General features: G+C 44.5%; 1 protein-coding gene across 1 annotated transcript in view; it reads right to left on the bottom strand.

The window, feature by feature from the left end:
* The window catches only part of SNTB1 (syntrophin beta 1), a 248,343-nt gene that overhangs the window by 6,012 nt on the left and 220,058 nt on the right, over window positions 1-22,273 (bottom strand). Inside the window, exons 4-6 of the mRNA XM_040354911.1 lie at window positions 16,037-16,176; window positions 8,857-9,053; window positions 3,795-3,985 (exon numbers count right to left, since the gene is read on the bottom strand). Of these exons, the coding sequence (XP_040210845.1) occupies window positions 3,795-3,985; window positions 8,857-9,053; window positions 16,037-16,176 (528 nt within the window). The remainder of the gene's footprint in view (window positions 1-3,794; window positions 3,986-8,856; window positions 9,054-16,036; window positions 16,177-22,273) is intronic.

Genomic DNA, 22,273 nt, shown 5'->3' with positions numbered 1-22,273 from the left:
CCCATTTCATAACAAAAACAGGAAGTGAGAGAAAATCCCTTTAACCACTTCCTTACTGGGCACTTAAACCCCCTTCATGCCCAGAGGACTTTTTGTGATTCGGCACTGCGTCACTTTAACCGACAATTGCGCGGTTGTGCGACGTGGCTCCCAAACAAAATTGACGTCCTTTTTTTCCCACAAATAGAGCTTTCTTTTGGTGGTATTTGATCACCTCTGCGGTTTTTATTTTTTGCGCTATAAACAAAAAGAGCGACAATTTTGAAAAAAAAAAAAAAATTTTACTTGTTGCTATAATAAATAGCTCAATTTTTTTTTTTATTTTTTTTTTTATCCTCAGTCTAGGCCGATACGTATTCTACATATTTTTAGTAAAAAAAAAAAAAAATCGCAATAAGCGACTGGTTTGCGCAAAAGTTATAGCGTCTACAAAATAAGGGACAGAATTTTTTTTTTTTTTTATTATTTTTTTTTTTACTAGTAATGGCGGCGATCTGCGATTTTTATTGAGACTGCGACATTATGGCGGACACTTTTGACACATTTCTGGCACCTTTCACATTTATACTGCAATCAGTGCTATAAATATGCACTAATTACTGTATAAATGTGACTGGCAGGGAAGGGGTTAACACTAGGGGGTGAGGAAGGGGTTAAATGTGTTCCCTATATAGTGTTCTAACTGTGGGGGAAGGGGGGTGACTGGGGGAGGTGACCGATCTGTGTCTCTATGTACAAGAGACACAGATCCGTCTCCTCTCTCCCCTGACAGCACCGCTGTCTGCGAGAGCCGGGAATGAGAGATGATCTCATATGTAAACATATGAGATCATCTCTCATTGGCCGCACAGATCGCCTAGGAAACGGCCACTCCGATTGGCCGTACACGGCGATCTGTGATTGGCTGTGTCCAAGGGACACGGCCAGCACAGCAGTTCCCCGTTGCGCGCTCGGGAGCGCGCGCGGGGAACGAGCAAAGGGGCGGACGTCAATTGACGGCGCCTCAGAGAAGTAGAACCACCCTGCGGCCATCAATAGTCGTACGGCCGTCGGGAAGTGGTTAAAGTAAGGGAGTTCCTGGTTGTCACCAGGGTCACTAGAACTAGTGTCCCTATTGGAAGATACCCCCTCTTTTCCTGTTCTGGAGACAACCTACATTTTTTGATTTTCTTTTACCTTCACTTTTGGTGATAATGGTAAACAGGCCTAAAGGAGACGGTGAACACCAATAAAACATGATAAGGTATTCTAATCCCTCTCCACTCTATTCAAAACTAAAAAAAAAAAAAAAAGTTTTGCCTTTAGTTATACGCCCACTTTTCTACACAAATCAATTACCGGTACTTATTGTTTTATATGGTGCCATCATATCCCAAGGCACTGTACAAAGTAGTAGCTATAATAAGGCAGGGTAGCACAGATAATACTATACATAAAATGTTCCAATGACAAGTACCTATGATGTTCAGCTAAATGTAATAACAAGAAAACAACAGAATACAGTTGTGCCCATATGAGCTTACAATCTAGAGACATAAGGATATGAAGCAAGAAGTAAAGATCAGAAAGATGTAAAGTAGATAAGTTATGGGGTTGACTTACTTTTCTTTTGTCAAAGCCACTTCCCTACCATAGGACGTCATATGACGTCCTGGACTTTAGGGGGGGGGGATATCTGAATGATGGGTGCAGCTACAGGCATCATTCAGATATCCTTCTTTTCAGCCGGCGATTCTGCGCACCATAAGAACAATCGTAGCGGCAGTTCCACCGTTTGATCGTTCCGCTTGATCGTCGTCCTGCCGCCATCCGGTGCTTCTTCCGGGCTCTCCCGTGCCATCGGGGGCCCGGAGAATGAATCACCCGGCGCCGGATGAGGATAGAGATTTCGAGGGATCAGATGGTCACCGGTCATCTCTATGACCTTCGGAGGCCCGGGCGCGAGGTTAACATCACGCCTGGGTACCCGGAAGTAAACAAAGCCGCAATCGCGGCTGTCAGCAAGAGATCAGTGAATTTTTTCCCGATCTCATGCTTTCCAGCCTGGAGGAGAGATGTGGGGTCTTGTTGACCCTGCATCTCTCCATAAAGAGGACCTGTCACAATATATTCATATTACAAGGGATGTTTACATTCCTTGTAATAGGAATAAAAGTGATCAAAAAATGTAAATGCAAAAAAAAAAAAAAAAAGTGTAAAAAAAAAAAATAATAATATATTTTTTTAAACGCCCCTGTCCCTAGTAGCTTGCGCTCAGAAGCGAACACGAACGCAAGTCCTGCCCACATATGTAAACGCTGCTCAAACCACACATGTGAGGTATTGCCGCGTGCGTTAGAGCGAGAGCAATACTTCTAGACCTCCTCTGTATCTCTAAACTGGTAACCTGTAAAAAAATTAAAGCATCGCCTATGGATATTTTTAAGTACCGAAGTTTGGCGACATTCCATTAGTGTGCGCAATTTTAAAGCGTGACAAGTTAGGTATCTATTTACTCAGCATAACATCATCTTTCACATTATACAAAAAAAATGGGCTAACTTTACTATTTTGTTATTTTTTAATTCATGAAACCGTTTTTGTTTTCCAAAAAAAAGGCACCGTGCGAGATAAAAAGTTGCAATGACCGCCACTTTATTCCCTATGGTGTCTGCTAATAAAAAATATATAATGCTTGGGGTTCTGAGTCATTTTCTAGCAAAAAAAATTGGATTTTTACATGAAGGAGAGAAGTGCTTAGGACCGGTAGGGAAGTGGTTAATTGAATAAGCGGACGTTAGAAGCTGATTGGCTACCATGCACAGCTTCACCAGATTTTGCATCTCCAGTTTTAGTAAATCCACCCCATTGTGTGTCTTGTCAGAAGAGAAGAACAGATCAGACTGCTGGTTTGAAGAGGGGAGTGATCCCAAAGGGGCAGATCCACGTACAGCGGCGCATTATTCCGCCGGGCGTAGCGTATCTAAGATACACTACGCTGCCGTAACTTACTTTTTTTTTTTCGAATCCTCAAAGAATTTGAGCCGTAAGTTACGGCGGCGTAGTGTATCTTCGGCGGCGTAATGGCGCGGCATTCAAATCTCTGTGATGGGGGCGTGTTTTATGTAAATACGTCGTGACCCGACGTAAACAACGTTTTTTTTAACTGCGCATGCGCCGTCCGTGGGGGTATCCCAGTGCGCATGCTCGAAATTAACCCGGAACAAGCCAATGCTCACAACGGTGACGTCATTCTACGCAAATCCCTATTCGCGAACGACTTACGCAAACGACGTAAAAAAATCAAAATGCGAGGCGGGAACGACGACCATACTTAACATTGAGTACGCCTCATAACAGTAGCTTTAACTATACGCCGGAAAAAGACGAACGCAAACGGCGTAAAAAAATGCGCCGACCGGACGTACGTTCGTGGATCGCCGTAACTAGCCAATTTGCATACTCGACGCAAAATTCGACGGAAACGCCACCTAGCGGCCGCCAAAAAATTGCATCTAAGATCCGACGGCGTACTAAGACGTACGCCAGTCGGATCGATCCCAGATGTCGTCGTATCTTTGTTTTGTAGATACAAAACAAAGATACGACGTGGGAAATTTAAAATTACGCCGGCGTATCAATAGATACGCCGGCATAATTATTTTGTGGATCTGCCCCGCAGTCTTTAAGGGTTGGAAAGCGGGAAACAGCATGTGGGGGAAATTCCAGAGGAAAGGAGAAGCGCGAGAGAAGTCCTCAGTGTGGCAATGAGTGAAGGCGCCAGACAATAGTTAATAAATTAAAATGAAACTTACAACGTCTCCATCCTTGCCGCCAAAGTCTAAAAATAGCATTTTGATTCCGTCATCTGAGGACATTTTTAGCTTTTCATACGAGTATTGTTCTAAGATATCGGTGAAAGTACCATCGGGAGCCTGCGCGGCGATAGAGAATCCATGCTCGTAATTGATCACCAATCGGCAGTCTTGGTTCTTGTAAGTACAAGCTGAATGGCAGAGAAACAAAATGAATTAGAGCTCACAGTTCTGACTTCCATGACAAAATCACATTTTGGATATACTGTACAGAGGAAGTTTGAAGTCAAACGGGTGTTTTTTTTTTTTGGACCAGCGTATTTATGTTAATAAGGTCCCTTTCACATCAGTGGTCTGATCAGGTCCACCTGTCGTCGTTTTTTCAGGTGGATCTGATTGGACCCTCATTCTCCTCTATGGAGCAGCGAATGTATATGGACTTGTGTCTGTTTACACTCGCCTACCTCCAATCCAATCCGCCAAAACTAAATGGAAGGGGATCCACTTCCTTCTGTCTGGGTGGATTGGATCCGGGGGGAAGTCAGATGTAAACGGACAGGCAGTCCCATAGAGCAGAGTAGGCTGTGTCTGTGTCTGCTCTGAATAAGCGGAGTGGACTCTGACCTGTTATCCGCCCACTCTGCTCAGCGGGGGATCAGGGGACAAGTCCCCCACTGAGCAAGCGAAGTCTGCCCCATGTGAAAGGGGCCTAACAATGACAATTCTAAACTGACCCTCTGCACACTACTATAACCCCTTATATATTTTTGAAAGTGATCCATCTCTGGCCAACTGCGCCCAAGCGATCCCTCTCTGGCCAACTGCGCCCAAGCGCTCTGGCCATGTGCGCCCAAGCGATCCCTCTCTGGCCAACTGCGCCAAAGCGATCCCTCTCTGACCAACTGCGCCCAAGCGATCCCTCTCTGGCCAACTGCGCCCAAGCACTCTGGCCAAATGCGCCCAAGTGGTCCCTCTCTGGCCAACTGCGCCCAAGCACTCTGGCCAACTGCGCCCAAGCGGTCCCTCTCTGGCCAACTGCGCCAAAGTGATCCCTCTCTGGCAAACTGCGCCAAAGTGATCCCTCTCTGGCAAACTGCGCCAAAGTGATCCCTCTCTGGCAAACTGCGCCAAAGTGATCCCTCTCTGGCAAACTGCGCCCAAGAGATCCCTCTCTGGCCAACTGCGCCCAAGAGATCCCTCTCTGGCCAACTGTGCCCAAGAGATCCCTCTCTGGCCAACTGCGCCCAAGAGATCCTTCTCTGGCCAACTGCGCCCAAGAGATCCCTCTCTGGCCACCTGCGCCCAAGCGATCCCTCTCTGGCCACCTTCGCCCAATCGATCCCTCTCTAGCCAACTGCGCCCAAGTGATCCCTCTCTGGCCAACTGCGCCCAAGTGATCCCTCTCTGGCCAACTGCGCTAAAGTGATCCCTCTCTGGCCAACTGCGTCAAAGTCATCTCTCTCTGGCCAACTGCGTCAAGGTCATCCCTTTCTGGCCAACTGCGTAAAAGTGATCCCTCTCTTACCAACTGCATCAAAGTGATCCCTCTCTGGTCAACTGCATAAAGGTCATCTCTCTCTGGCCAACTGCGTCAAGGTCATCCCTTTCTGGCCAACTGCGTTAAAGTGATCCCTTTCTGGTCTTTTTAATACTCTACTCTGCAGAGTGTCAAACACTTACTGGATTATAGCATACTTTAGTGGACATATAGTACAAACATGGGGCAAACAGACACAGCTGATGGATAGGTTTGAAGTACCTGGCCCGATTAAAAATGTATAGCAATATATGTGAACCAAAAATCTTTTTTATTAGATTTCCTAAGGTTTTCTAGGACTATGTATGGATGTACAGCAGTGTGCAAACGTTTGATCCAAACGTTTCAGTGTTCATCTGATGTGTTCTATATATGAAAACCACTTGGATTTGCGCACAAACATCTCACTGACCTCACTTTTTCCCCTGCAGTTAAGCTGCACAGCTTGGTCTAGGGCAGGCATGTCCAAAGTCCGGCCCGGGGGCCAATTGCGGCCCCCCTGGGGATTTGGATATATATATATATATATAGCCATTGCAGCTTCACATGTGCCCTGGGGGCCACAAAAGATATATACCGTATTTATCGGAGCTGCCTTGGAGGGGACAGGACGTGTGCCGTCGGATTACATGAAGAGAATCTCCCATTTACTCGGCGGCGTCTGTAACAGAAAGTCCCGTTTTCTGGGATGCCATTGGATTAATGTTCTGTTTGTCATAGGAGGCGGGACATTGTATTAAAGAGGCCACGAGTAAACAAGAAATTCTCCTGTTTGTAATCTGACGGGCACTTGTCCCTCCCCTTCCTGTCCTCTCCGAGGCTGCAGATGGGCAACAATCAGGCTGCACTGATGGCAATGGTAAGGCTGCATTGATGGCAATGGTAAGGCTGCATTCATGGCAATGGTGAGGCTGCATTCATGGCAATGGTAAGGGTGCATTCATGACAATGGTAAGGGTGCATTCATGACAATGGTAAGCCTGTGGTAAGCCTGTGCGTGTTATACGCTGATAAATACGGTATATCCAAATAACACGCCCCAGGCTCACCGATAGTCCTGAGCAGCGCTCGGGATTTGTTGGGGCCACAAAAGAAATATATACAGTATATCCAAATAAAACGCCCAAGCTCATCTCTTCACCACACACAGCCACAAAGGCAAGAGAATTCTTGTTGGGCAGTGTATTAGTGCGCGCACGAACACACTTGGATCAAATTTTAATGGTTCAAAGAATGTCAGGCCAAATAGTCAGCCCTCGAGCATGTTCGCTTCATCAAGTGGCCCTCTTTGAAAAAAGTTTGGACACCCCTGGTCTAGGGCTTACCTCCACACTTCTGGTTGGGCAACGAGGGTTCAGCAGCACATTGGTGAGTTAACACTGTGAAATGTAAAGCCTGATTGGCTCCTTTTGCTGCTCCTCCGCCAACCCCTGTGCAGGGGACTGACAAGAGGCGGCTATCAAGACATACTGATGTACTTTTACCAACAGTATTTAATATGGATCTAGTGGTTTGTTATTGAATACATAACGAGACTGAATGGTATTTTTATGTCAGTTCAGCGTTAAGGATTGCAACACAATAGCAGTGACTCATTAACTAGACCATTGCAATTTCTCAAATTGTATCATTAATCTCTATTCCGTCCTCCTGACAAGGATGCAGTAACTTCTACATGGATTAATAGGCAAACATTAGAGAGGGGATTGCACATTACAGCAATAAAGGACGATTCTTTCCTTGTACACACATTATGAATATGACATTTGCACAGCATCTCAGGGCTACAAACTATCCCGGTATTGGGGAATCACTAAAACATGTTTGCTGTTCCTGTCCATGAGTATTGGTGTATGAATGGAGGGCCTGCATTCCACGGCTGTTTCTGATGTTACAATGTGAAAACACAGAGCGCTTATAGATAAAAAGTGTCGGAAAATGCTTAAAGTATTTTCTGTCAACTCAGCGATACTCGCCATTGACTTTGTCAGTTTGGATCTATTTGTTTCCCAGTCTTGCATCCATCTTTATGGTTTAGAGAAGGGATGTCAAACCCAAATCTATCATGAGCTGCATCAGCATTATGGTTGCCCTCAAAGAGCTGGTTGTATATGTAAGACTATATACACCCCCCCCCCCCCACACTGAACTGCATCAAATGGTGGGTGTGGCCAAATTGCCATAACAGTGGGAGGATCTTATAAGGGACAATAAATACCAAGAGTGTGTGCTACGGACAGAGTTCAGGGGTGCGCTACGTACAGAGTGCAAGGTTCAGGGGTGCGCTACGTACAGAGTGCAGGGTTCAGGGGTGCGCTACGTACAGAGCACAGGGTTCAGGGGTGCGCTATGTACAGAGTGCAGGGTTCAGGGGTGCGCTACGTACAGAGCGCAGGGTTCAGGGGTGCACTACATACAGAGTGCAGGGTTCCGGGGTGCGCTACATACAGAGTGCAGGGTTCCGGGGTGCACTACTTAAAGAGTTCAGGGTTCTGGGGTGCGCTACATACAGAGTGCAGGGTTCCGGGGTGCGCTACAGAGTGAAGGGTTGAAGGGTGTGCTACATACAGAGCGCAGGGTTGAGGGGTGTGCTACATACAGAGCGCAGGGTTGAGGGGTGTGCTACATACAGAGCGCAGGGTTGAGGGGTGTGCTACATACAAAGGACAGGGTTCAGGGGTGTGCTACATATAGAGTGCAGGGTTCAGGGGTGTGCTACATACAGAGTTCAGGGGGGTGCTACGTAGAGAGTGCGGGGTTCAGGGGGGTGCTGTGTACAGAGTGCAGGGGTGTGCTACTGAGGAGTGTGCTACATACAGGGTTCAGAGGTGTGCTACGTATAGAGTGGAAAGTTCAGGGGTGGGCTGTGTACAGAGTGCAGAGTTCAGGGGATGTGCTATGTACAGAATGCAGAGTTTAGGGATGTGCAAGGTTCAGGGGTGTGCTACGTACAGAATGCAGAGTTCAGGAGTATGCTACGTACAGATTGCAGAGTTCAGGAGTGTGCTACGTACAGAGTGCAGGGGTATGCTACTGAGGAGTGTGCTACATACAGAGTACAGGGTTTAGAGGTGTGCTATGTGTGAAGGGTTCAGCTCTCTTTCACAGGCTGTCCACATCTCACTTCCACCCCTTCTTGGCTTTGACCTCTGCACCACTGTCCCCCATCCCCCACCTCTGCATACATCAGAAGGGCCACAGCCCTTATCTCCCCCCCCCCCCCCCTAAAAATAAATAAATACATTTAGCCACGTTTCAGCTGTGAGGGCCACATGAAATGGCCTGGTGGAGCGGATTCAGTGCACGGGCCTTGTGTATGACACACGTGGTTGGCATTGTTGTGGGTGGAGAGTTCGATGTGCGTTATTCAGGCATATCAAGATATAATATTCTGCACTTGCAGAGTTTTCTGAGGGATAAACCAGGGGGGATATGTGTGTGTTGCAGAGGCGTACTGGTGTGTTGCCTTGCCTGCACATAGGCTCCCGTGTCTCTTCTCTACAGAACAGGTTGCCTGCTACTTACGAGTGGTGATCTCTTTGATGCGCTCGGCAGAGTTATGGCAGCCCTGTACAATTTGTCTGGTCCACAGTGAGAGGTCTCGGCTGGTCTCCACTCTGAACAGGTGGGTCTCGATCCCTTGCCTGGAGCCGGTACGCGTTGCAAAGGAAAACTCCGTACCAAACAGAGACAACCCTTTCCCTGGTCCGGAGTGGACTAGCCTGCAATAGAATAGAGTTGTGAAATATTAACTGGAAACAAGGAGGCACGCCTCAAATTATAGAATTAAGGATTTACGTATTCATAAGATGCTGAAACAATATAATTCCTACAGCTTCTTACAGAGGACAATGCAGCTTTACCATCAGTTCCCTGAATATGAGTCAGGAAAGGGATATCTCCGCTCCAGGTAGGTCAGACAACAGCAAGCCTCTCCTCCAGATTAGAGGCAATTAGTGGACCTCCAGCTGTTGCAAAACTACAAGTCCCATCATGCCTCTGCCTCTGGGTGTCATACTTGTGGCTGTCAGAGTCTTGCTATGCCTAATGGGACTTGTAGTTCTGCAACAGCTGGAGGTCCGCTAATTGCATATCCCTGGCATATAGCAATGAGATGGGAAGAAGTTCTGCACAGCCACACTCCAAAAATTGCCTTTTATTCAAAGAATGGGATCAAAAATATATGCCACAGCAGAACGGACAGAAAAATTGACGCGTTTCACACTACCAAACAGTGCTTAATCATAGCTTGATTAACCGCTTGCTGACCGCCGCACGCACTGTTACATCGACAGAATGGCACAGGCAGGCAGATTGGCGTAAGGTACGTCCCTTTAAATTATCCATCCAGCGGGCGCACGCGTGCCTCATGAGCATGTTCGCGGGTCCCAGGAACTCGATGTTTCCGGGCGGCCCGCGTTTGCGGTCGGCGAAGGCAGAACAGGGGGATGCCTTTGTAAACAAGACTAGTGACACTGGGCCATATTCTCAGAAGAGTTACGACGGAGTATCTCAGGAAACTCCATCGTATCTCTGTTTTCTGACCCGCATATCTATGCGAGTGATTCCTAGAATCATTTTCGCATAGATACGCTGCAGATCCGACATGTGTAAGTCACTTACACTGTCGGATCTTAAATGTAATTCGCCGCCGGCCGCTAGGTGGCGTTTACGTTCAGGTCTCATTTGTTTATGCAAATGAGCCCGATACGCCGACTCCCGAACGAAATCGCGTTGCGTAACCGTCGCTTACGTCGTTTGCGTAAGCGTAAGGTTACCCCTGCTATATGAGGGGTAACCTTACGCCAGTCCCACGTATGCCATGTTAAGTATGGCGTCGGGTCCGCGTTGTCTTTTCCCGTCGGGTACGTCGTTTTCGTAAGTCGTTCTTGAATACGACTTTACGTCAATGACGCACACGTCGGCGTCATTGACGTTTTCCGTCGAGAACTGGAGCATGCGCACTTAAATATAAGCCGCCCCCTTTGAATTACGCGGGGATACGCTGGGCCTTTTACACTACGCCTCCGCAAACTACGGAGCAAGTGTTTGGGGAATACAGCACTTGCTCCTGTAAGTTGGGGCGGCGTAGTGTAAAAAGCTTAAGCACCGCCGCCGCAGGAACTACAAGAATCTGCCCCACTGTCACCGATGGCTGTTCCCCTTGATCGGGAACGGTCATCAGTGACGTGTCACATGTAGCCACGCCCCCTAACATTAAGAATCACTCCCAAGGGAACACTTAACCCCTGCAGCACCACCTAGTGGTTAACCCCTTCACTGCCAGTGTAATTTTCACAGTAATCGGTCCATTTTTATAGCACTGATCGCTGTAAAAATGACAACGGTCCCAAAAAAATGTGTCAAAAGTGTCCGATGTGTCCACCATAATGTAGCAGTCACAATAAAAATCGCTGATCGCCGCCATAACTAGTAAAAAAAAAAAAAAAGATCAATAAAAATGCCATAAAACTATCCCCTATTTTGTAGAAGTTATAACTTTTGCGCAAACCAATCAATAAACACTTATTGCTTTTTTTTTTTACCAAAAATATGTAGAAGAATAAGTATCGGCCTAAACTGAGGAAGAAAATAATTTTTTATGTATTTTTTGGGGAAATTTATTATAGCAAGAAGTAAAAAAAAAATTAAAAATTTACGCTCTATTTTTGTTTATAACGCAAGAAATAAAAAAACGCAGAGGTGATCAAATACCACCAAAAGAAAGCTCTATTTGTGGGGAAAAAAAGGACGTAAATTTTGTTTGGGAGCCACGTCGCACGACGGCGCAATTGTCAGTTAAAGTGACGCAGTGCCGAATCGCAAAAAGTGGCCTGGTCTTTGACCAGCGTAATGGTCCGGAGCTCAAGTGGTTAAGCACTTTTTGATAGTGTGAAACGCATCAGCTCTTCTCTTCGTTCTGCTGTGGCATGTATTTTTTAATAAAACTCAATTTTTCTTTTTCTTCCTATCTCATATGAACATTAGTCAAATATTACACTACAGGACAATACATTCTTTATGATGGCAATAAATACAGTTGGAAGGTACAATTGTCCAGAAATTAAAAGTTTGATACCTTTCTACACTGACCACGTGGACTCCAGAGTGTGTGCATTGGAGGGAAATTAGAGTGTAAGCTCCTCTGGAGAAGGATGAATAGGACAGTTTGTGTGTGCTCTTTAAACAATCTGATTGTACAATCTCTGCATGCTCTTCTTAGATTTAGCAGAACTACGCAGTGTGATCACCTATTTTCTTTGAATCCAGCGAATCACTTTGTACTACTGGGTTGATGGTCTAAAGCAGATTGGCCAATCGGACTGCACTGTGTGTGGTCAATTTATGACCATGTCACTGTCATAATAAGGAGTATGAAGAATATATTCAGAACTACTATTCCCAACCAAGGTTCCGCCAATATAAAGGGCATTTCTTGTTGGCCACCAATGACACCTTTGAGAAAGTGTGGAGGGACGCAACACGTTAAATGGGCAGAGTAAAATAACATCACCACGCATTACAAAATGCCATCTTGGATTCCTGTGGGAAGTGTGCAATAAGAAGCAAAGTGTCGATGTTCTGATTTTTATGACTTGATTCATTGTAAGTGCGTTTTTATCTTTTAAAATAATACATTCTTTTTTTTTTTTTTTATGGTTTTACACTATGGAACCCTCTTTTTCATTATATGGATTGCCAGGGATCTGAGTATACCTTAAGGTAGATGGGAATCGATGTGTACAGGTGGATACCTCTTTTGTCCATGAGAAGCTTTCTGGGTAGCAATTACTCTTATTTGTAAAAATTGTGAGGTCCGTCTTCTAAGGTGAGGGCACACCTCGAGTGGCACGTGGTGGTTTTGGTGCACTGTTTTTGTTGGCAGTTGGCACATGGAACAATCTTTTGTTTTTCTGTGAACTGCTCATTGAATACTTAACAAAGGACACTACGTTTTTTGAACACTTGATATTTTTATTTTGTCACCTGTAATTGCTAATAACGCAAGGTATATACATTATATTACCAAAAGTATTGGGACACCTGCCTTTACACACACATGAACTTTAATGGCATCCCAGTCTTAGTCTGTAGGGTTCAATAACGAGTTGGCCCACCCTTTGCAGCTATAACAACTTCAACTCTTCTGGGAAGGCTGTCCACAAGGTTTAGGAGTGTGTCTATGGGAATGTTTGACCATTATTCCAGAAGCACATTTGTGAGGTAAGGCACTGATGTTGGATGAGGAGGCCTGGCTCACAGTCTCCGATCTAATTCATCCCAAAGGTGTTACATTGGGTTGTGGGCAGCCTTCCCAGAAGAGCTGAATTTGTTATAGCTGCAAAGGGTGGGCCATTTCAATATTGAACTCTACGGACTAAGACTGGGATACCATTAAAGTGGTTGAAACCCTGTACAACCACTTTTACCTACAGGTAAGCCTAGATTAAGGCTTACCTGTAGGTGCTGGAAATATCTCCTAAACCTCCACGGTTTAGGAGATATTTACAATAGAGCCATGCGCATGTGCTGTAGAAAACGGCGCAGGCACACTTTAGAAACGGCGAACGTGCAGTTTCTAAAGGGGGGTGGGAGTGACGAGGTGGGAGTGACGTCAAGCGACTCCGGCCAGTCACAGAACCGGAGTTCGCGTCCCCGGAAGGAAGAGGGGTGAAGATGGGGACAGCGGTGACATCGCAGGCTTCGGTTTTAGGTAAGTGACACATAATGGTATGCGATGCATAATAGCCCATTATGCTTTACCTTTGCAGGGAAATAAAACCCATCAGGGTTTACTTCCTCTTTAATGTTCATGTGCTTGTAAAGGCAGGCGTCCCAATACTTTTGGTAATATAGTGTATGTTAACGCATGCCATTATTAATGTTTTTTTTGTGGGGTTTCTGGGGAGATCATTAGAGCAGTTCACTACATTTTCTTCAGATTTTTAACAAACATAAGCCTAGAAAAGTGATGGCAGAAAAAGACTGAGTAGTCCATTGAGTCTGCCCATTTATTTATATAGGCCCGGATTCACGTAGCACTTACGATGACGTATCTCGAGATACGCCGCGTAAGTGCACATATGCGCCGTTGTATCTATGCGCCTGACTCTGAAAGCAAGATACGCCTGAAAATAGGCTTCATCCGACCGACGTAAGTTTTCGACGCCGTCCTATCGTGGGCGCTGGCCGCAAGGGGCGCTCCCATTGATTTTACGATTTGAATATGCAAATGAGTGAGATACGCCGATTGACTTACGTACTTGCGCCCGGCGCATCAATATACGCGGTTTACGTAAGTCGTACGTCCGGCGTAAAGTTAAGCCTCATAAAGCAGGTGTAAGTCAGCAGCATCAATGCAAATGGCTGCACCAGGGAACACAGCCGTCGTTTTTTACGTCATTTACGTAGTACGTGAATAGGGCTAGTCGTAAGTTACGTTCAAGTCGTAGGCAGCGATTCGACGTAACTTAGGCATTTGTTTTGACGTGATTCTGAGCATGCGCACTGGGAAGCGTCCATGGGACGGCGCATGCGCCGTTCATTATTCGTATCTTGATGCCGCTCGGCCCATCATTTACATAGGGTCACGCCTCATTAGCATGGCTCACGCCCACTCCCACTTTCAACGAGTTACGCCGAGGGAACCCAGCGTAGATTAGGGAGCAAGTGCTTTGTGAATACTGTGCTCACCGTTCTGCGCTACGTCCAGGCCCGGATTTCCCACAAGGCCACTGAGGCCAGGCCTTGGGGCGGCAGTGGCATGGAGTCCCCCGACGCCCGGAACATACAGTTGAGGGCGGTAAGTTATGGGGGAATCCGCTCGCTCGTCAACAAGTGATTGCGGCAATGCTCTTCCCATCTCAGATGTGACAGGAGTTCTAGCACAGTGCTAGGACTCCTGTTTTGGAGGTGACAGGGTCAATAAAGAGAACATGTCACCTCCAATTGCTATCACACAGGAAATCGTTTTCTCCTGTGTGATAGCAAAAAAGTTAAGTGGGGAAAAAAAAAATGATAAAAAATAAATAAATAATAAGAAATAATAATTAAATTAATAAAATAAAAAAGTAAAGAATAAGAAAAATAATAAGAAAAGTAATAAGAAAATTATACAAAAATTTCAAAAAGTAAGCGACAAGCTAAAAATAAATAAAAATAAAAAAAGCGATAAAGTAAAAAAACAAACAAAACATATTTGAACTAACCGTGCCGCACATTCTCCGTTCATTTGGGGGGGGGGGGGGGAGTTCGGTTGGCGGGGAGGGGGTGCATTGTGGAACCTGGCCTTGGGGCGACAGGGAGAGCAAATCCGGGCCTGGCTACGTCGGCGTAGCGTATATTCGATACGCTACGCCGGCATAACTATGCGCCAAGGTATGTGAATCCGGGCCTTAGTGTTTTTTTTTTTTTTACGTTCACTTTCTTGTCTTAGTCTAGATCTATTTTTCCTAATAACAACCAACAATTGGTTTTAGCAGGGTTCCCCTAGACCAAAAAGGTTTGAGAAAGCTGCATTATATCATCAGCTGGGAAAGTGTGGTTTAGATCAGCGCTATACTCAGACTCTTGTGTTAAATATACAATGAAATGGTGTTGATCAGGGAGGTGTTCGGGTTCCTTTCAAAAATGTTGGCACAGTGCATTATAACTGTGTCAGTGTGACATTAAATACACCCTGTGCATCCCGAACCTGCAATTATACTTGTGTGCTTGTAATAGGAGATGTTCTCCGTGATGATCCACCTGACACGTCTTTGTTTTACCACCAAGAAAATATTACTCATCACAGAGGAGTCTTCCCGATTACATCAGATGCCTTGAAAGAAATCACAGAGAGGGCGGCTAGAGAAAATATTTATCCCCCCCCCCCCATCCTTTTTAATGCTAAAATAAAGAGCTTTGGGACATTTTGGAAAAGTGACATTAAACACTTCAGCCCCGGAAGGTTTTACCCCCTTAATGACCAGAGCATTTTTTGGGCTATTGGGGTACTTTGACGCAATAGTGGGCTTAAGCACTCTGTGGCCATATATAGTGTGACCAAATCCACATCTTTTTTTGCTTATTTGCTGAATATGTTCAGTTGTGTTAAATAGCCTTTCAGAATTTAAATGTCATTTTAGCATGCGTGCGTTGTAATCTTTGCTTGCCTATGTCTGGCCCTTGGAGCACTATTCCTTCCACTGACACCAACAATGGGGTACTATTTCTTCCACTGACACCAACAATGGGGTACTATTTCTTCCACTGACACCAAAGACGGGCACTATTCCTCCCACTAACACCAAAAACGGGGCACTATTCCTCCCACTGACACCAACAATGGGGCACTATTCCTCCCACTAACACCATCTATATCCTTATAGATCGGCACTATGGCAGTAGTTTAGAAAGGATGAGAGTGGCTTTACATCCACTTTAAAGACTGCTATGTTTATGTTTTACAAAAACTTTTGTATGATGGCACATGGACTTTAGGTTGGGTGTGAATTTCACATCTTATTTTCATTATTATTAGTTTTTGTGGTCAGTGTACATTAGTTTGTATACATATGTATTTCCATGTTCTGAGCGCTGCACATTTCACTATTTACTTATTCAATTAAATGTGGCTACCATGACTTGGATTAGTGAGAACTTTCACAGATATGAAGGAACACCTGGAAATAACTGCCAACTAAAAGAACCACCTTGGACATACCTGGTAGCTATGAGAGGGTAGGTGTGCACAGGACTGTACCAGGCCTCCTTCATACGAGGCATACTGTCATACATCAGGAGGTCCTTTTCTGTGACAACCAGTAAAACTTGCTTCCACTGCTTTTCATTCTCTCCCGGGATCTGAAAAAAATTACAAAAATGTATTTTGCTGTAAAAATTACTTATGGAACATTCTCATATTTTCTGTGTTAGTTTTTTATTTTTATTTTGTAAAAAATCTAATAATTTTTCACATGATTTTTATACTTCTAAATATGCATTATACTTGTTAATATTTTGTAGGTGGGCTTGTGGACATTAGAGCAGGTTTTCTCAACTAGGGGTCCATGGAACCCAAGGGTTCCTCCAGAGGTTGCTAGGGTCTCCTCGAGCAATGAGCAAGGTCTGCCTCTCAGATAAGTTCCCACTGACACCATTCATCTATGTAGCTATCTGTGATAGACTCACCTGGGAAAGAGGCTTTTGGAGGGGACTGCATGCTGGCCTCTTGCCTACCGATTATGGGCCCTGGCATTTGGGGGAATGGGGCTCTTTGTGAGCTGTATGCCTGGGGACCCTTGAGGGGGTGTTACTTTGGATTCAGGCCCTTTGGATTCAGGCCCATGTCCCTCCAAGACACCCAGACTCTGGGAACCCTGTATTTGCCATATTGAAAATAGTGACTGATTCATAATGTTGGGACACATACTGTTAAAAGATGCTGATGTCAACTCCAGCCACCTGTCTGTCTGTTGTCTGCTATAATGTAAATGAGTCTAGTGTGGCTTCTAAGAGTCTTTCACCTATTGTTGTTGTCACCTAGTCTGGAAATGATTAGTTAATTTGTTTATGTAAATTTATGTTTCTGGTTACAGGTGTATTGTTAGAGTAATATGAGCAGGAGGGAGGAACCTCCTATTCAACTGTATATAAAACTATTATTGTTCTAATAAAAACTTCTTGTTCAGCAACCAAACGAGTATTGCCTTGTGTTGTTGTCAGCGGTTGGAATATCTGATATCTATATTCAGACTGGGAGGAAGCGGTATATGACGAAAGAACTCAAGCAGAGTGTGGGATGTTTCAGTTGCACTATAAGGGGGAAATCTTCCCAATCTCTACCATTCCTACGTGGATGACACTCAACTCTACTTTCACATCAGCAACAAAAAGGATCATCATCTTGGACTAGAGAAATGCCTTACTTTGACTGAAAATTGGATGACGGAGAGTTACCTTAAACTCAAGGGCTCAAAAACAGAACTTTTTCTGCTCCACGCCAACCGAAAGAGATTTGCCACGACAACATGGACACCCCCACCCATTTTGGGACAAACCATCACCCCTAGCACCAAAGTCAAAAGTCTAGGAGTCACTTTTGACTCCGACATGACAATGGATGCACAAATAAGCTCAGTAGTCAGCGGATCCCAACATCTGCTGCGCCTGCTACGTAGACTCATTCCCTTTATCCCGAAAGAAGACATAGCAGTCGTGGCGGGAACAATAATCAACTCCAGACTCGACTATGCAAACGCCCTTTACCTCGGACTCCCAAAGTACCAAATTGCTCGTCTACAAGTCGTCCAGAATACAGCGGCACGACTTGCAACAGGAAAAAAAACCTGGGAATCAATTTCCCCCTCCCTTAGATCCTTTCACTGGTTGCCCGTAAAAGACAGAATTACATTTAAGGCACTATGCCTAACACACAAATGTGTACAAGGAAGTGCCCCCCAATATCTATGTGAAAAAATAAAATGTCACAACCCCAATCGCGTTCTCCGTTCTACTAACCAAAATCTACTTCAGATACCTAAGGCCAGATACAAGTCCAAAGGAGAACGAAGATTTGCAGTCCAAGGACCTAGACTGTGGAACGATGCAAAATGAAGAAAAAACTTTCTGGACAGCCGCACTCCAAAAATAAATTACTTTTATTGTAAAATCAAAAAACACACAAAACGCATGCCACAGCAGACGGGGTAAAAAGCTGACGCGTTTCACACCAAACTTTAGTGCTTATTCATATCTTGCGGATCACTAGACTATGGAACGCTTCCGAACGGAAGTGAATCACCAGGCCTTCAGAAAAAAACTCAAAACCCATCTATTCTGAAGGCAAAATAAAGTAGGAAATGGATACCAAGCGCCCCGAGGCGATTCAGTTCGCATGTGTTGCGCTATACAAGATTTTTACTCACTCACCACAAGTTTAAGGAGCATTATTCCCACTGGAAAAATGGATATTACCGCGCTTATCAAAGGAGGGGAAACAGAGAGGGGAAGAAAGGGGGAGGGGAAATGAAAGTGATGAGAAGTGGAGGTACAGCTGCGGCACTGGAAGGTGTATCAAACCATAAGCAATTGAAAATGGGGAGGGTAGTGCTGCGCTAATCAGTGGTGAATGGATAAGTGAATAAACAGGTGGGGGAGGGGAATGAAAATAGGTGTAATTGAAATGAGGAGCAATATAGCCCAAATGGCATCAGCATAAAAATAAATATAAATGATCAGTGAACAATAACAGTAATGGTGCAAATCATATAACTACACAGGTTCCTCTTAATGTGATGAAATACACTATAAGTAATGGTGCAAAAAAAAATCCAGGTAACTGTGCTAAGTGACACTCCTATACTGGTGATAAACAGTCCATCAACAGAGTTTGAAAAATATTAGCAAAAAATATAAGTAAAATTTCAAAAGTCCAAGAAAGCAAAAGTGCAAGTGTAGGTCCGCAATATGGAGTGAGAGGAAAATGGGTATCCAGTGATCCTTTTAAGGTAAGTAAGGATGTCCCCTTACCTTACTGCTGTAAGGTAACAGCATATAGATCCAACCACATTAGATGGTTCACTCGATGGGCTCTGATCCAACAACGGCAGGTCCTCCTTGGAGTTCTCGTCCCAGATTGGTCAGTTTCTCGCCCCAAAGAAATAAAGCATCGATGGTGTGATACCGTTTTAAAAATTTTAATTCTCAAAGAAAATAGACAGGGGTACTCACATAATCCAAAATACAATTGAGCATGTAAAAAAGAGGGGCAATCTGTCGCCAACGTCACCTCCGATACCTCTCAGTGGACTCATGCGCATTCGTCACTATCATGTGACTTCCTCAGGATTATTCCCACTGACCATCCCACTAATGTATCATGAGTTGTAGATCAAGTAATTTTTAGCAGGAGAACCAAAAAGTTATTTCAAGGGTTCCTCTGTGTTGAAAAGTTTGAGAAAGGCTGCATTATAGGGTGTTCTTAGGAGTATGGATGGAAGGACAGGACGCTGTGTTGGTTTGTCCTTGCTTTGTAACCACATGACTAACCACAAAATGTACTGTACGACTGGCTATTATGTAATTCCCACAAATAGAAATTGTGAATCCCAATGGGATTATTTTCATAATTGATTATTTGGCGGATTAATCGCATAATAGCCTTAAAAAAAAAAAAAATTGCATTTTTAATTTTTTTGGGCCCAATTTGTTGTTGGGCAGATTACAAAACGTGAATTGCCGCAAAAACACATTACATGCTTTTCTGCAGCTTCTCCGTTGAAGTATATTGAACCAAAAAAAACAAAATAGCACCGTTTTGCGTAAAAAAAATCCTTGCCCTTTCCAAATACGCAGCAGCTGAAAAAAAATCATGGATGTGAACGTGTCCCACAGGAAAACATGTAAATGAACTGTAGTGTGTTTCTGCAAAAAGCACCAAAAAACAGAGGTGTGACCCCAGGCCTGAGATGTTTAGTAACATAATGGGGGTTAAAAAAACAAAAATAAGTACAAAAAGAGAAAATAATCGCTACTGTAAGGGGTTAATTATTTTTTTACAGTGGGACATTGAAAGTAATATTTACAGTAGCGATTTGCTTTTTTGTACTAATAAAGGGCTAATTTTAGTTTTTTTAACCCCATTATGTTACTGACCGATTAATCGATTATGAAAATTGTAATCGATTAATTTCATAATCGATTAGTTGTCGATTAATCGATTAGTTGTTTCGGCCCTAGTTATTAGCCCAGAGTTTATGCACTACCATTATACACTGTATGTTATAAGAGTTGACAAGGCTCTTGACTGGGGTCTTAACCACTTAAGGACCAGCCCATGTACATATACGTCCACAATATGGCACGTACAGGCACATGGGCGTATGGGTACGTCCTCGCCTATTAGCGGGTGGGGGGTCCGATCGGGACCCCCCCCGCTACATGCGGAGGTCGGGTCCGCTCGGGGAGCGATCCGGGACCACGGCGCGGCTATTTGTTTATAGCCGCTCCGTCGCGATCGCTCCCCGGAGCTGAAGAACGAGGAGAGCCGTGTGTAAACACGGCTTCCCCGTCCTTCACTATGGCGGCGCATCGATCGCGTCATTCCCTTTATAGGGAAGACACGATCGATGACGTCATTCCTACAGCCACACCCCCAAACAGTTGTAAACACATACTAGGTGCACCCTAACTCCTACAGCGCCCCCTGTGGTTAACTCCCAAACTGCAACTGTCATTTTCACAATAAAGAATGCAATTTAAATGCATTTTTTGCTGTGAAAATGACAATGGTCCCAAAAATGTGTCAAAATTGTCCGAAGTGTCCGCCATAATGTCGCAGTCACGAAAAAAATTGCTGATCGCCGCCATTAGTAGTAAAAAAAAATAAAAAAATAAAAATGCAATAAAACTATCCCCTATTTTGTAAACACTATAAATTTTGCGCAAACCAATCGATAAACGCTTATTGCGATTTTTTTTACTAAAAATAGGTAGAAGAATACGCATCGGCCTAAACTGAGGAAAAAAAATGTTTTTATATATGTTTTTGGGGGATATTTATTACAGCAAAAAGTAAAAAATATTGCTTTTTTTTCAAAATTGTCGCTCTATTTTTGTTTATAGCGCAAAAACTAAAAACCGCAGATGTGATCAAATACCACCAAAAGAAAGCTCTATTTGTGGGGAAAAAAGGACGCCAATTTTGTTTGGGAGCCACGTCGCACGACCGCGCAATTGTCTGTTAAAGCGACGCAGTCCCGAACTGTAAAAACCCCTTGGGTCTTTAGGCTGCATATTGGTCCGGGGCTTAAGTGGTTAAAGATGACCTGTCCCTCTGGACTGGACAACTTTATCATTAAATAATGATCAGAACATTAGACAAAGTGGAGTTTAATGGCCATAGCAGCCTTTTTATCAACAAAACAAATAACTATTATCAGGTCAAAACTCAATGGTGTAGATTCACGTACCTTTTACGGCGGCGTATCTCCAGATACGCCGCCGTAATTTGAAATCCGCGCCCGCGTATCCTTACGCCGTTTCTCAAAGGCAGATACGCTTAAAAAATAGGCTTCCTCCACGACGTAACTTGATTGCGGCGGCGTAGAATTGTGTGCAATATTACGTTGGCCACTAGGGGCGCTTCCGTTGTTTTCGTCGTAGAATATGCAAATTACCTAGATACGCCGATTCACAAACATACGTGCGCCCGGCGGTAGTTTTTTACGTTGTTTGCGTGAGTCGTTTTCGTCGTAACGTTGCTCCTGCTATTAGGTGGCGCAGCCAATGTTAAGTATGGACGTCGTTCCCGCTTCGAAATTTGAATTGTTTGCGGCGTTTGCGCAAGTCGTTCGCGAATAGGGCTGGACGTAATTTACGTTCACGCCGAAACCAATACGTTGTTGCGCCGTACTTGGAAGCAATGCACACTGGGATATGTACACGGACGGCGCATGCGCCGTTCGTAAATCACGTCAGGTCATCACATATTAGCATAAAACACGCCCCCCTTCCCCATTTGAAATACGCGCGCTTACGCCGGCCCCATTTACGCTACGCCGCCGCGACTTACGGAGCAAGTGCTTTGTGGATACTGCACTTGCTCCTGTAAGTTGCGGAGGCATAGCGTAAATACACTACGCTGCGCCACCGTAACTTAAAGCGCAGCTACGTGAATCTACACCAATTTGAATAAGGTCTTTTGAAGGCATTTTCCATAAAATATCTGTATCTGTGTAATTCATAAAAATAAGCCTTCACTTGCAACACACTAACATGTGAACGATTGCACCAACAGTAATAAACGTGGATTCAAACTGAGGAATAAAACAACTATTTTCCTGGAATTTAAGCACACATAGTAGAGCTGTATGATTACCGTAATTGCTAAAGAATCAGATCGCGATTCTTCCCCCCTCGCGATCTTTACAAAGCATTTCCCGATTCTATGCAGAGTTCT

This window comes from Rana temporaria, chromosome 5 (genome assembly GCF_905171775.1).
Source record: "Rana temporaria chromosome 5, aRanTem1.1, whole genome shotgun sequence".
Taxonomy (NCBI): domain Eukaryota; kingdom Metazoa; phylum Chordata; class Amphibia; order Anura; family Ranidae; genus Rana; species Rana temporaria.
The sequence above is the reverse complement of the archived record's forward strand: the minus strand, read 5'-3'. Positions and strand labels throughout refer to the sequence as shown.